At 46.2% G+C, this 14,381-nt stretch overlaps 1 protein-coding gene across 1 annotated transcript in view; it reads left to right on the plus strand.

Annotated features, from left to right (window-relative positions):
* PRKCH (protein kinase C eta) overlaps positions 1-14,381 on the plus strand; it is a 237,969-nt gene that overhangs the window by 136,961 nt on the left and 86,627 nt on the right. Inside the window, exons 8-9 of the mRNA XM_069596762.1 lie at positions 2,677-2,820; positions 3,005-3,178. Of these exons, the coding sequence (XP_069452863.1) occupies positions 2,677-2,820; positions 3,005-3,178 (318 nt within the window). The remainder of the gene's footprint in view (positions 1-2,676; positions 2,821-3,004; positions 3,179-14,381) is intronic.

Raw genomic sequence — 14,381 nt, forward strand, 5'->3', positions numbered from 1 at the left:
GTTAGAGCTTCAGCCACATCCAATTGCTGCCTTGCTAGTTGGGGTCTGCCGAGAGCTGGGGAATGATCCATGGCTATGGCTGTGGCTTTTAAAATGTGTAGCTTGATGTCTGGTTCAGGAAAGTTGTAGACTGAACTGGCAAATATCTTCGGATACTTAGGAAGGGAAGTGCATTCACTGACAGGTGCTTGGTTGTCCAAAAAATGTCATCACTAACCACCTCGTTTCCTTTGTTTTCACTAACCACCTCTACCAGGTGGAGGGCCCCATCTGGTAGATCGGGGCCTTGGACTGACACTGTATTCTTGATTTGAGGAAAAGTAAAGTGAAAGTGGCTCAGTCATGTCCAACTCTTTGCAGCCCCCTTGACTGTAGCACACCAGGCACCTCTGTCCATGGGATCTCCCAGGCAAGAAAACTGAAGTGGGTTGCCATTCCTTTCTCTGGGAATCTTCCTGACCCAGGGATTGTCTCCTGCATTGGGAGGTAGATTCTTTACCATCTGAGCTACCAAGGAAGCCCAGGCAGTGCTAGTGGTAAAGAACCCACCTCCTAACGCAGGAGCTGTAAGAGATGCAGCTTCAATTCATGGGTTGGGAATATCCCCTGGAGGAGAACATGGCAACCCACTCCAATATTCTTGCCTGGAGAATCCTATGGACAGAGGAGCCTAACGGGCTTCAGCCCTTAGGATTGCACAGAGTCAGACGTGGCTGAAGTGACTTAGCATGCACGCACGCAGACTGCTGTGCCTGAAGAGTGTCAGGTTAGGGCTTTCGGCCTGCCCCAGAGCTTCTGAAACTCCGTGGGAAAGAGCTGAGCCATGCAGCACAGTCTCCAGGAATGGGCAGTGTCACATGTCATTTGAACCAAGTATCTTTAATGTTCCGACACTTAATAGTGAGAAAACCCAAATTACCTATTATCTGAGAGTTCATCACTAAAAAGTGACGTCTTCAGTCTATCAAAATAGAAGAATGGGTTAAAAGAAAAAAAAAGACTGAAAAACACTGGCTTGAAATTTTCTGGCCAGGGCCAGCCCAACCAGGGGAAGGATTTAGGTGGAGGAAGTGAAATTCAAGCTGGTAAAGTTTTTCTGTCTTTGAAAAATTTATGAGAAGAAACTATCAGAACAATTGGATTTTAAAAAATGATCCATTTTGTATCTTCAATCACTGTTTCACTTGGTTGAATAAATACAACCCTTGTAGTTTCAGGCTGTTGCCCGGCTATTTATTGCAAACATTGCTTAGAAGTTGCCCCAAATTAGCTGTTTTTTCATAGGTCAAATGCTCCAAGATGTTAGACTTCTGGTCTCTTGTCTCTTCTGTTCTTCTTGTCTTATAAATATCCCAGGATGGACATCTGCACTGTCGCCTTGTCTGTAGGTAGCGTCTTCTGCAGGATGCAGCTGGAGAACTTCCTGGAGAGTTCTTCTGGTTCCATCTGGTGAGCTAGGAGCTCTCATTGTATTGGCAGTTAACCTTTCTGGAGGGCAAGTTGACCATGCATCAGAAGGCTTCAAACTTAAATTCTTGGTTCAAAGAGTTCCCTTTTTGGAAAGTTATCTGAATAGAGGATGCTAATGATGGTCTTGTTGATAGTGATGACAGTGCAGCTGAGGTTTATTGAACGTGCCAGGCACTGATCTAAGAGCTTTAGGCACAGTTATTCATTTATTCCTCATAACGAGCCACCTGGCAGCTGCTGTAACATCTGTGTTAGGAGTGGAAACTGAAGCACAGAGAGGTAGGTGACTGGTCCACGGTCACAGGGTTGGGTTGCAGACCTGTGATTTGAACCCAGGCAGCCTGCTTGAGAGCCCAGACTCCTTATCACCCTGATATGAAGATCTGCATGCAAGTATGATCACTGAGTGTTTTCTATACAGAGAAAAATGGGGATATTCTGTATGTCCAGTATCAGGGGAGTTATTGAATCAATTGTGATATATCCATAAAATGAATTATTGGACAGCTTTTAAAAACTCATGTTCTTGAAGGACATTTAGAACTGTGCATATGTTAATAGCATGCAATTAACATGTTAGTATGATAATAGCATGTAAAATGTTAAATTAAAATTAGTGTTATGAAACAATTTCATTGTCTTTAAAAATTAGTCAAGCGTAAAGATAGATGTGTGTATATTTATGTTTTTATTTTTGTTGAAGAGGGCTGATGAGATTATAGGTATTGTCGATATTATCCTTCATATATTTGCTCATTGTTCCAATATTTACATTAATTTTCATTTCTGTAATTTAAAATGTATAGTATAACCTTGCTTCTTTTGTTCTTTGATTTTCTGAGCAGTTGTGAAATCTGCTACTTGTAGACATGGACACCAGATGGCGCTCTTAGAATGTGGTCACCTGTAGAAAGCAACCAGGTGGCCCAGGCTGAGACAGTATTTCTGTATACTGCCATTTGAGCACAAAACTGAAACTCAGTGGCTTAGATAGATTTTTAAGTGATTCTTACCCAAATACAGTAAGCACAGATCAGGAGTTTATGCTGAACAGCTTTGAGCGGCAGAACCTGATCACATGTCAAGCTGTGTTAATCTCTCCCCATGTACTACATTGAAGGGTGAAGCTGCAAGTAAGATCTTCTCTACCTGTAACTGCTTCAGGTTCCACTGGGATTTCTGATTCCATGTATTTCTTCTTTGCAGAAGCTTGTTTCTAGATCAACCCTAAGACGACAGGGAAAGGAGAGCACCAAAGAAGGAAATGGCATTGGGGTAAATTCCTCCAACCGACTTGGGATCGACAACTTTGAGTTCATCCGAGTGTTGGGGAAGGGCAGCTTTGGGAAGGTGAGTTTTGGCTGCAGCTGTTTGGGTTAAAGGAAGCCTGCTCCATGGAGGTCGTTTGTCTGGGCAGGAAAGAATCCACATGCCTGTTTCCCACCTGCCATTGGCCTTCTGCCCCAGGCAAGGCCATACCCTAAAAGCTGCAGGAGTTCTCCGGCTCACGCTTCTTCCTGCTGCTTTGCCATAGGTGATGCTTGCAAGAATCAAAGAAACAGGAGACCTCTATGCTGTGAAGGTGCTGAAGAAGGACGTGATCCTGCAGGACGATGATGTGGAGTGCACCATGACCGAGAAAAGGATCCTGTCCCTGGCCCGCAATCACCCCTTCCTCACCCAGCTGTTCTGCTGCTTTCAGACCCCTGTAAGTAGGACTCTAATTCACCACCCCATGGCCTCCTTTCTTCAAAAGTTGACTGCAATATGTCGAAGGTTTCATAAAGTAGCAGGTCAGAAACTTTGGGGGGTGGAGACTCCCGAGGTAGGGTCATTTGAAGTACCCAGTGACTTCTGATGACCAGAACCAATGAACTAACCACTTCCTTTCATGCTGTCCTGGAGAAGGACCAGTTTGAGGGTTGTGTGTCCTAAGATTAAAAATGTCTTTGTACATAAGTCTTCTCTAGCAGAGTGAAGGTTATAGAAGTCCAAGAAGACAGTAAACATCATGGGCTGCTTATACTGGTGACTTTGACCTTGGCTCCATTGCTAAATGCTAAATTCTTTCTGACCAAGGGAAAAGAGTTCAGACCAGGATAGGCCCAAAGAGGGCACCTTGATTTCTAATGTCCCAAGGCCTTACTTCTGGCCTCAATCAAGGACCCTTTGCTTGATTCTGTGGACTGATCCTGGGATTCTGTCTACCCTATCATGGGGTGGGAACTTCCCTGATGGCTCAGATGGTAAAGCGTCTGCCTGCAATGCGGAGACCTGGGTTCAATCCTGGGTCAGGAAGATCCCCTGGAGAAGGCAATGGCACCCCACTCCAGTACTCTTGCCTGGAAAATCCCATGGATGGAGGAGCCTGGTAGGCTACAGTCCATGGGGTCGCTAAGAGTCTGACACAACTGAGCAACTTCACTTTCATCATGGGGTGCAATTAGGAATGCTTTTGGGTGCGGTTAACAGAATATATGACTGATAGTGGTTTATACAATAAACAGAAAGGATGAATTTAGTTCATAGTAGAGACTTTCTTCTTGAGAAGTCTGATGATAGCACTATTAGGATTGTATGGGATGCTTAGTGTCATTAGGCATCTCTTGCCCTTGAGGTCTCAAGGGACTTGCCCTAATTTCACAGCCCTAAGCATCACATCACATGCCAGCATCTGAAGCAGGAAGCACAGGGAGCAGAGGCAGAGGGGCTTCAAGCACTTTCCTCTTATCAGGGATAGAAAAATCTTTCCTATCTTGAGTTATAGGCTCATCCTGGGTTGCAGAGGACGCTGCAGGAGCAAATATTTAGCCGAGATAAGCTGCTTTGTCACAGTGGGCTCCCATCCACCTTGACTCATCCCTGAGGCGGGGCATTCTGCAGCCCAGTTAGACTGGGCTCAGGACTGGGCTTCAGCTGTCAATGGAGAGGGGAGAGGGCTCCTATGAAGGCATCGGGAGGGTCTGGCAGTTATTTCCCAATCTTCTTGCTTCTCAAAAGCATTCTGAAAGAGAAGTCAGGACACGTCCCCTTGTCTCTGCCACCATCAGGGATGTAAAGGCCATGGTAGGAGTGGGATGGGGGCGTCACACCTGGTCCAGGGATGCTGCAAGGCATTTCTAGAGAAAGTGACAGCTACACTGGAACCAGAAGGACCGGTTAGAAGTAATCAGGTAGAGAGAGTGAAGGGAGTAAGTTGTCCACGGTGAGCAGCTCTGGGTGGGTCTACCAGTGAACAGGTCTCCTGTGGCAGCTCAGTCAGTAAGGAAAACGCCTCCTAAACAGGAGATGCAGGTTTGGTCCCTGGGTCAGGAAGATCCCCTGGAGGAGAAATTGGCACCCCACTCCAGAATTCTTGCCTGGAAAATCCTATGGACAGAGGAGCCTGGAGGGCTACAATCCATGCAGTTGCAAGAGTCGGACATGACCTAGCGACTAAACCACCACCAGTAAACAGGAACAGGAAGGGTGAATGAAGCCCACAAATGTAAAATGTGAGGTTGAGAAGGGGCCTGGTGAGAACTGGGCTGAAGAAGTGGGGTGGGCCAGGACCAGGCTGTGAGAGCCTTGAGGGCTCTGTTAAAAGAGCTTGTATTTTAGCCCTAAGAATGAATGAAAGACAGTTAAGCAGAAGAATGACATACCAGATTGCAGATTTAAACTATGAAAAAGCAAATTTTTTGTATGCAGTGGGTAATATAAGCATTCTCCAAGTATTCATCTCCTTTCTTTGATTGAAACTATTATTAGTACTTTCATGTATAGCCGTTCAGAGAATGGTTTGTACACAAAAGCATACATACATACAACATATATGCATCCGTATTTATTTAAAAAAACATAAATGGTGGTATATATTTGCACACCATTCTGTACCCTCCTTTTTAAAAATGCTTGTTTATCTTTGGCTGCCTTGGGTCTTGGCTGTGGCACACAGACTTCATTCCAACCCGTGGGCTTCTCTCTGGTAGAGGCACGTGTGCTCAGTAATTGTGGCGCTCAGGCTTAGTTGCCCTGAAGTGTGTGGGATCTTAGTTCCCCAACCAGGGATCGAACCTGTGTCAGCTGCATTGGAAGACAGATTCTTAACCACTGGACCACTAGGGAAGTACCCCACCCCTGTCTTCTTAAGGAAAAAATCCAAAATGGTTTTACTAAGAGAGTAAATCTCTGTAACACATCTTGCAAAATTTATACTTTTTAAAAATTTGCATATTAAAAATGAAATATAATTGACATTTAACACTGTTTTAGGTGTGCAAAAAATGATTTTATATTTGCATATGTAGTAAAATGAGCACCACAACTAAATCCAGTTAGCATCTATCAGCACACTTAGCTACATAAGTTTTCTTGTGTTGAGAACCTTTAAGAAATACTTTCAGCAACTCTCAATATTCAATACCATATCATTAACTATAGTCACCACATTGTACATTGCATCCCCATTCACCTTATTTGTCTGAAAAAAAAACATAATGTATCATGAGATTGTCTCATATTTGTATATACCTGACTGCCTCATTTATAATGGCTGCATAGTATTCCATTTTAACACCATAATACACATTATTTAACCTATTTCCTGTTGGTATATACTTAGGTTATACTTAACTTTTATTTCAATCAAATTTACAATGTGTCCCTTGTACTTTTATCTTATGTACCTGTGCTATGATTTCTATATGGGACACTATGGGAAATGGTATTGCTTGGTCAAAAATGGATGGATTTATGATTCTGATGGAGTCTAGTGGGCCTTCTCTCCTATCATGGCTGAAAATAGCTAAGACTTTATCACTTATATACCAGGCACAGTTCTAAGTGCCTTATGTGTATTATTAATCTTTATGGTAATCCTGTGAAGTAAGTTCTGTTAACGTCACTCCCATTTTACAAATGAGCAAACTGAGGCAGGAAGAAATTTAGCTTCCAAGTGGCAGAGGTTTTAAAGCCAGGCAATCTGACTGCTGAGCCCAAGCTCTTTCCACTTGCTGGCAGTATTTCTAAATTCACACTCCCAAACCACATTTGAGAAGGCTTATTTCCCCTCCTCTCCTGTTATGATGCTGCCTATCATTTTGATGGCTGGAGAGATTTTTTTTTTTAACGTGACTTTGGAGTTCTAATTGGCATTTCTCCAACAGTAAGTGAGGCTGAGCATCACATATGTGTAAGGGCCCCTTGTGTTGGCAAAGGCACATGCGCAGCATGGAGAACCTATGGAGTAGGGAAGCCAGGAGGCAGGAGGACAGGTGAAAGGGGGTGCGTGGCGTGCACCCCCGTGCTGTCCAAGCACCTCAAGGTCCAACTGATAGCTCCTTGGGCTGCAGTTTCCTTGCATTCCTTCCTCTTGCCTCTCATGGTCTGGGCCCTTTGAGGCCACACCCTCTTCATCAGAGCCCCCAGTTGCTCCAGGAGTCCTGGAGCCCACGCTGCCCCTGCCACCATGCCCCTGATTCTCTGCTTCCCATTTCTGGGTCCATGGTCCCATCAGAGCTCAGTTCTGCCCATCCTCCATTGCTACCTGGAGTAACCTCAAAACATTATTTCCCAAACTCTGTGCTTTGTCCACCTAAAGTCTTTTGCTGGCCCTCATCTAGCTATTTTCTCAGAGAAAAGTGGGGTGAGAACTTTGTTCTCAGAGAAAAGCGCGGTGATGGTTCTGGGTTTGAGAACACCCTTGTGAAGAAGGCAAGACTGGTGGGTGGCACTGGTTGTCCACCTGGGCTTCAGGCTCAGCTCCTCCTTGTTTCATGAGCCAGGCAGGACTACATTCAGGGCCGCACCAAAGAGCCGATAGTTTTCTGACATTGGGTTGGATGATATTAACTGGTGATAATGTTTGAGTCAGACAGCTGACTGACGTGGTCATGCAGTGGCCACTTTAAGTTAGTCTAATGAACAACTAAAGTAGTGTCTCCTGCCCAACTCCAGGGGGCTTTTACCTACCCAAGGAAATCCCCATGATTCTATAGAAGCAGTCTGAGGTCTTACAAACAATTAGATGATGTTGTAGTAGAAAAGAAATTAACCTAAAACAGATTGGAAGGCCCATAAATATAGAATATACAATGCAGAATTTTCCAGGAAAATGTGAACTGTAAAATATCCCCAGATATCAGTGTCTGCATGTGATTTCCACAGTGTTCAGCTGATGTATGTGTGTATCATACGTGTTCAGTCGTGTGTGACTATTTGTGACCCTATAGACTGCAGCTGGTGTGTGTATGTGTGCGTGTGTGCGTGAAGTCTCTCAGTCGTGTCCAACTCTGCGACCCCATGGACTGTAGCCTACCAGGCTCCTCCGTCCACGGGATCTTCCAGGCAAGAATACTGGAGCTGGTAGAAGACTTTATTAACATTGGCCATCTATTTTTAGTGACAGTTTCATATATGGCCACAAGGTGGCAGTCGTTACCACAAGGTGATTTTTATTTCTGCACCAGAGAGGAGCTGACTTTGGGGGTTAAAATTTGTGTGTTGCAGTAGATGTCTCCAAAGCAAAGGATAAAGGTAATTTTCCCCTCCCCTAAGTCTAGATGATAAAGTGGTAGGAACAGCTTAAAAGAATCAAGTGCATTTTTCTTATGCTGAGATAAAGATATGCAGTTTTCATATTGCTATAGTTTAAGCCATCTCTCAGATTTGCAAGATATCAGACTCTACATATGCGTGTCATTTGCTCTCTGCATCAGTTCATCTGTCAGAAGTCCTCAGTCACTATCCCTGTTTGCTATTGAAAAGCTAAGTATAAAGAACAGAAAATGCCAGTTACTGTGAGAAATTACAGCAGGTAAATGACTACTTTTCAGCAACCGGGTTTGGCAGGCCCTGACATCTAAAAGAAGATGCTGATCAGTGTGTCACACGAAACTGTAACAGTCGCCCCTGCAGAATTTAGAAGGGACCCGATGTGAGACGTGGGAGCCACTCTCCAGCATTTGCATGTCACTTCATTGTGAAGATGCTGGTAGAAGCAGCGCTTCTCTCACTGTCCAGGCCTGCAGAATGAGTGTCTCTGAGGCCCAGGAGAAAGGAAGCAACTTGCCAAGGCTCCCTTGAGCTGAGTGGTGGAAACAAGGTTCATCTCTGGGTCAGGCTGACTCTGGAGTCCGGCTCTGTCCACTTGGTATCTTGTACAACATAGAGGTTGTTGATTCAGCATCTGCTTAAGCCCCTCCTGTCTGCACTGGCTCCCCTCCAACCTGTTGATATGGCAGCAGCCTTGCCCTTGGAAAAGGAAGCTGAGTCCTTCCAACTCTGTTTCCCTCTGTCTGAATGGCTTGCAACTCCCTTAAAATTCCTTTGAGCCCTAGAGTTCTCATGGTGGAGATGAAAGTGGGATTGCTGTGAGGACCAAAGGTGAGAATGCAGACACGCTCTTGCCACATGCATGACATGGTTCAAAAGTGAACCAACTGGGTATGGTGATGACTGCCTCCTTCCCCACACCAAAACATGTCCTGGGACTCCCAGGGGCCAGCACAGACCCTACATGACAGTGACAATAAGCACTCACAAAATAGGGATTTGGGAGCTCTTTTTGTTCTTGGTCAAAACAAAAAGATAAGCAAATTTCAAATATTAGATAATTTATCAAGTTTGCTACATAGAATTATGGGCCCATGAATTATTGCCCCAGATTTCTTTTTTCATAATACATATTACTTGCAAGTACATCATTCCATTGGCATTCTCATAAATTTCTGAAAGCATTGTAAATTCTAATAGTTTGTGAATAATTCGTTAATCTGGATCATGGCTTACAGTCTGGATCAATGCTTATACTCTTGGATCTGTTGATTTTATTTCTGATAACCTAGCCAAAGAAAGCAACATAAAGAATAAGATGTTATGCATTAATATGGTTAATTTTCAGTACATAATTTATACTAGGAAGATACTGGAAACAACCTCAGTCTTCAGCAATGGGAATCTACTTAAAAAATGTACTACTTGATGAAGGTTTTAGGCCAGTAGAGATATGATTGAATATTAAGTAGTGTGTTACTTTCAGAAGCATCTAACATATATGATTTATTCCATACAGTTCTTACATCAGCCCTAGAAGATGGATACAATTATTGTCTTTGTTTTGCTGAGTGATAAAGTGAAGGAGGAGCTAAATTACTTGCCCAAAATGAAACAGAGTAAATGGTGGGACAAGAGATGGGAGGCCAGGGAATAGTACAGAATTTATGATAATTAGCAGTGTGAATCCATTTCAGGTTCCTCCTGGGAGAGCAACTTGGCAAACCTGTCCCCTCCTCAAAAAAAAAAAAAAAAAAAAGCCAGAAAGGAAATGATGCCAGTAAACTATCAGGGACTGTCATGAAGGCAGTGGAATTATGGATGATCTTTTTCTTCTTTGTTCTGTTTGCCAGTTCCTGCAATGTGCTTCTGTTTCTTTGTCGATGGGGTGGGGGGAGTGAGGCCTCCTGAAGCCAGGAGGGCCCAGGTCCGGCTGCTAGCTGGGGTACACTGCCTTTCCCACCCTTTCAGGTTGAATTCGCTTCACACTCCTTTCATCTTAATCAGGGACTGTTGTGTCGGCAGCTGAGCCTGCTGGCATTTATGGCCTGGAATCCGGGTCTCCCCACCCCCAGCTCCTGGGGCTCTCCTTGGCGCTCCTGGAGCCTGGCTGAGAGCTGAGGGCTGAGACCAGGAGGAACAAAGAGGCAGCGGCAGCAGGAGGGGGAGCGGCAGAGTAAGTGCTGGTCAGATGCTTGAGCCTTTGTTCAGAGACCCAGTTTGTTAGAGCAAAGTTTTCCGTTTGGAAAACAGGACACGCTGTGCCCGGTGCCCAGGCCGCGTTGGAGCCATGAGCACGTTTGTGCACTGGTGATCTGCTGCCCTGGGCGGAGGAGGCATTACACAGAACCTCCTTTTACAAGGACAGCAGCTGGGTGCTCTTACCTCCCTACTTATGGGGTGTCGTCAGGTGGCCCCTGCGGGGGTTGCTCACAGAGCAGTGCAGCTGGAGTTCCTGGCAGGGGCCATCGCTTTCTCTAAGGGGCCACACCTCAGTGTCCATCAGTAAAGCAGAAACCCTGCCTTTGAAGGGCAGGGTGGCTAGGAATCTTGTGACCCAAGTGCTGTCAGCTCACCTAACCGGTGCAAACTGACCTCAGTGCACATAAGTCACACTTAAAATATGTCTGAAGATCATCCGGCAACAGGGGTGCAGGGGAACAACCCTGAGTTATTTTCTCTGTCATTATGTTAAATATTAGCAGAGGGGTGTACGTGTCAAAGAGAGACGCACACAGGAGAGATGGGCAGCAGGCTCATCCTCTTGCCCTGACGTGCATTTTTGGAATCTCATCAGGAGGGGACTGCACTGCAGCCTTCCATAGGCGAGCTCTGGGTTCTCATCCTGGTCGGGCTAACAGCACCCTTGTCTTAAAGAAGGTCCCCTGCCTATTATCAGGCAGGAATAAAGGCAGGTTAAAAGAAAGACCATTTCTTCTTAACCTGTTTGAAACTGGGCTTCCTCCTTCCGTTGAGCAATGAGTGCCGTAAACGCAATGTGGTCTGCTTATGGGTCACTTGGTATAGTTTGCCTTTGGCTCAGATCAAAATAGAAAACCAGCCAGAACGTGGTGTTTCCCAGTTGGGCATGTTCCTGACATTAATCATGTTCCCACTGGGGACAGAATGCACATGGGCTGTCTCTGGGCTCTGAATTTCTAGCAGGGGGCGGAGGGGGCTGATTTAGGACCTTTGCTTCTGTCCCCAGAGGCTTCCCAGCTTCCCGACTATCTGTGACTCAATAGGGTTGTGAAAATGAATGAGAAATAGGAGAACCCGGAGTTCTTGCTGTTCCTTTGGCTGTCTCTGCTCGGGGAGGATGCCAGAACACTTGGTGGGACCAAAGGGCTTGAAAGGGTTGGCATGTGTTTCCTTTTGAGGTTATTCAGCTGCAACTGGCCTTGTCACTAGCTGTCACCCACGGTGATGACCTAGAGATGGCCTGGACCCCCCAGCTCCAGTGTGTGGAGGCGGTTCACAGATGGTGTGTCACTTCCTTTGACTTGGCCGAGACTTGCCAGGGTCAGACTCGGTCCCCTGTGTGTCTGATGACCAGCGAAGCTCTGTGGTAGGGAGCATTGGTTACGGTTTTCCCTAACCATGCCTGGGAACCTGCCAAACTATGGGTGCTCAGACCTCAGTGGGGCTCTGTTCTAAAGCTCCGGGCTGGAAGTGCCGGGAGTGGCTCCAGGCATGAGAACGTGAGGGGCTTTCTGCCAAATAGTTTAGTGACAAGTCAGCCAGTCCAGAATCACACTGATGGAGGGCAAGGGAAAGAAACAATGTTTGCAATGCTCAGTTTGGCTGGCAAGAGGAGAGTCATACACGTGGCATAGACAGTATAAGGACTGTATTTCCTCCCTGCTACAAAAGGGAAGGTAGCTGAAAAGGAGCTCTGGATTCCGGGGGAAATTTTTACCTCCGGGCCAGTCTTTCCTCAGAAGGGCAACCAGAATAGAAGACTAACAGTCCAACTAGCACCCTAGGGTGGCCTGCGGGTATTTCCCTGGGAAGCTGGGTTGGCCTTTGTCAGGACCAACTAGGACCTTGGGGCCAAGACCTAAGGCAACATCTGTGGGTGGCTGGAGCAAGCCCCTCCAGAATCATGCAGTCTAGAAACCCAACTGCACTGGGTGGAAACCATAGACTCTAATGTCCTCTAGTTTTGAAATACTTGCTTTTTCCATAATTACTTCATCACTGGTCAGAACACAGCTATGTCTGTCTCTTCTCAGGCTCCAGGTCGAGGGCCTCTCAGGACAAAGTCAGCTCTGTCTGTCAGTATAAACTTTGCCAGCCTGAAATTTCAGAGACTTGTCCACCAGTTGGTGAAGATCGGGGGTGTTCGTTCATTCGGCAAATGTGCACAGAGTTCCTCCAGGGTGTAGGCCTGGCTCTGAGCCCTGAGGACACGGTGGTGGACAAAGCAGGAAGGAGCCCCTTCCCTCACGGAGCCGGTGTCCTCCTGGGGAATTCGGGACCTGAGTAGCAGGTCCAGAGCAGAGAGAGTCACCCCTCTGTGGTGGGCTGGTCATGGTCGAATTTCTGGGATTACGTTTAGGGCAGGCTCAGAGCAGCCATCTGCTTACAGGGGAGTCCAGGAGAAGTGTCTTGAAGCTGTATTTGCTTGTATATTCCCATCTGGTGCAGGGAATTGAAGACCTGATGGAGATTCCTGGGGGCAGGGAGGGCAACAGGCTTGGGGTCCAGAGCAGGAGGTGTCATGGCTAAGCAGCAGCTAAGCTTACTTGCCACGCTCACTATTGCTGTTGGTACAGAGTTCCTTATGCTGCTGGGAAGACTGATCTCTTCCCTGAGAGCCCCACAGGAGGCTGCAGGGACAACATTCCCTGCCCCCACCCCATATCCATGCCTTCAGGACTGACTGCTCCTGTGCAGGGTTTCTTTTCCTGCCTTCTGAAGCCAGAGAGTACCTCGGCTCCTCTCACCAGAGACCCTCCATGCTGCAGCGGCAGAGGCTTTGGCAGGCCCTGTCTCCCCTTTAGGGCCACCCAGGGAGTTCCTGTTTCTGTGCAGCCATCCAGCTTTCAGTATATTTGCACAGCAAAAGAGCTTGCTGTATTTGGAGCTCCCTCCTACTCACTTCTTTAGGATGGTCTGTGATGATGTCTTGCTTAGGTCTTTCGAAGGGAGTCTTGGAACTCTTCCCAGAAACTCAATTTCATCCTTATGGTATATGATATTTTCAACATTAAAATGATGTAATGTTTAATTCCCAACCAAAACAAGAGGATAGCCCTTCCAGCAAAATGCCTGCCCTCTTCCCTACATGCATTCCCAATCCTATACCCGTGGGAAGTGCCTTATCCTTGTCCTTCCTGTCACTCATTTCAGATCTCCTTGCAAAGTGGGAAGTAGCCTGTGCCCATGACTAGCCCAGACCTTCTGTGCTAGTGTGTGTCTACCAGTGGTGAAAGGTGGTTCAAAATGAGTTAGACACATCCAGCAAAGTAGGGAGCTGGACCTACAGACTGGTTCAGGTCACTCTTTTGGGAACCTGCGGAATTGAGATCCTGCTCGTAAACTCACCAGGGGCTTCCCTGGTGGCTCAGATGGTAAAGAATCTGCCTGTAATGCAGGAGACCTGGGTTCAGTCCCTGGGTCAGGAAGATCCCCTAGAGAAGGGAATGGCAACCCACTCCAGTATTCTTGCCTGGAGAATCCCATGTATAGAAGAGCCTGGCAGGCTGCAGTCCATGGCGTCACAAAGAGTGGGACACAACTGAGCAACTAACTCTTTCACTTTCATAAATTCAATTTGTCCCTCTTTACTTTGTCTTCAGGTCAGATCTATAGCAGGAAGTTCCCTCCACATTGCTCAGAATTTTATCTCCACAGCCTTGGCCTTTACCAACAGGTCAATATGTCAAGGAATTAAATGACTGATCCCCTGGGGAAGGGAATGACAATCGCAACCTACTCCAGTATTCTTGCCTGGGAAGTCCCATGGACAAAGGAGCCTGATGGCTACAGTCCATGGGGTCACAAAATCAGAAATGCCTGAATGACTAAGCAACAGCAATATACATATATATATGAAGTTACTTAAATTTACTAAAAATTTTATATAAAATTTAAATCACTTATTTATGTAATGTGATGAGATTTGCCCACTGCTAACGTTGGGGGCAGGATAATCCTTTTTTATGAGAGGGTCGGGGCTATCCTGTGTGCTGTAGGATGAGCGCATCCCCAGCTTCCATTCACTGATGCCAATAGCACGTCCCTAATTATGACAACCAAAGAAGTCTCCAGACATGAACAGACGCTCCTGGAGGGAAAATCTCACCAGCTGAAAACCCCTGCCTTACGTGAGCATCTGGTGGTCCAGCCTATATATGGAAAGTCAAGTAAGC

This window comes from Ovis canadensis, chromosome 7 (genome assembly GCF_042477335.2).
Source record: "Ovis canadensis isolate MfBH-ARS-UI-01 breed Bighorn chromosome 7, ARS-UI_OviCan_v2, whole genome shotgun sequence".
Classification (NCBI taxonomy): domain Eukaryota; kingdom Metazoa; phylum Chordata; class Mammalia; order Artiodactyla; family Bovidae; genus Ovis; species Ovis canadensis.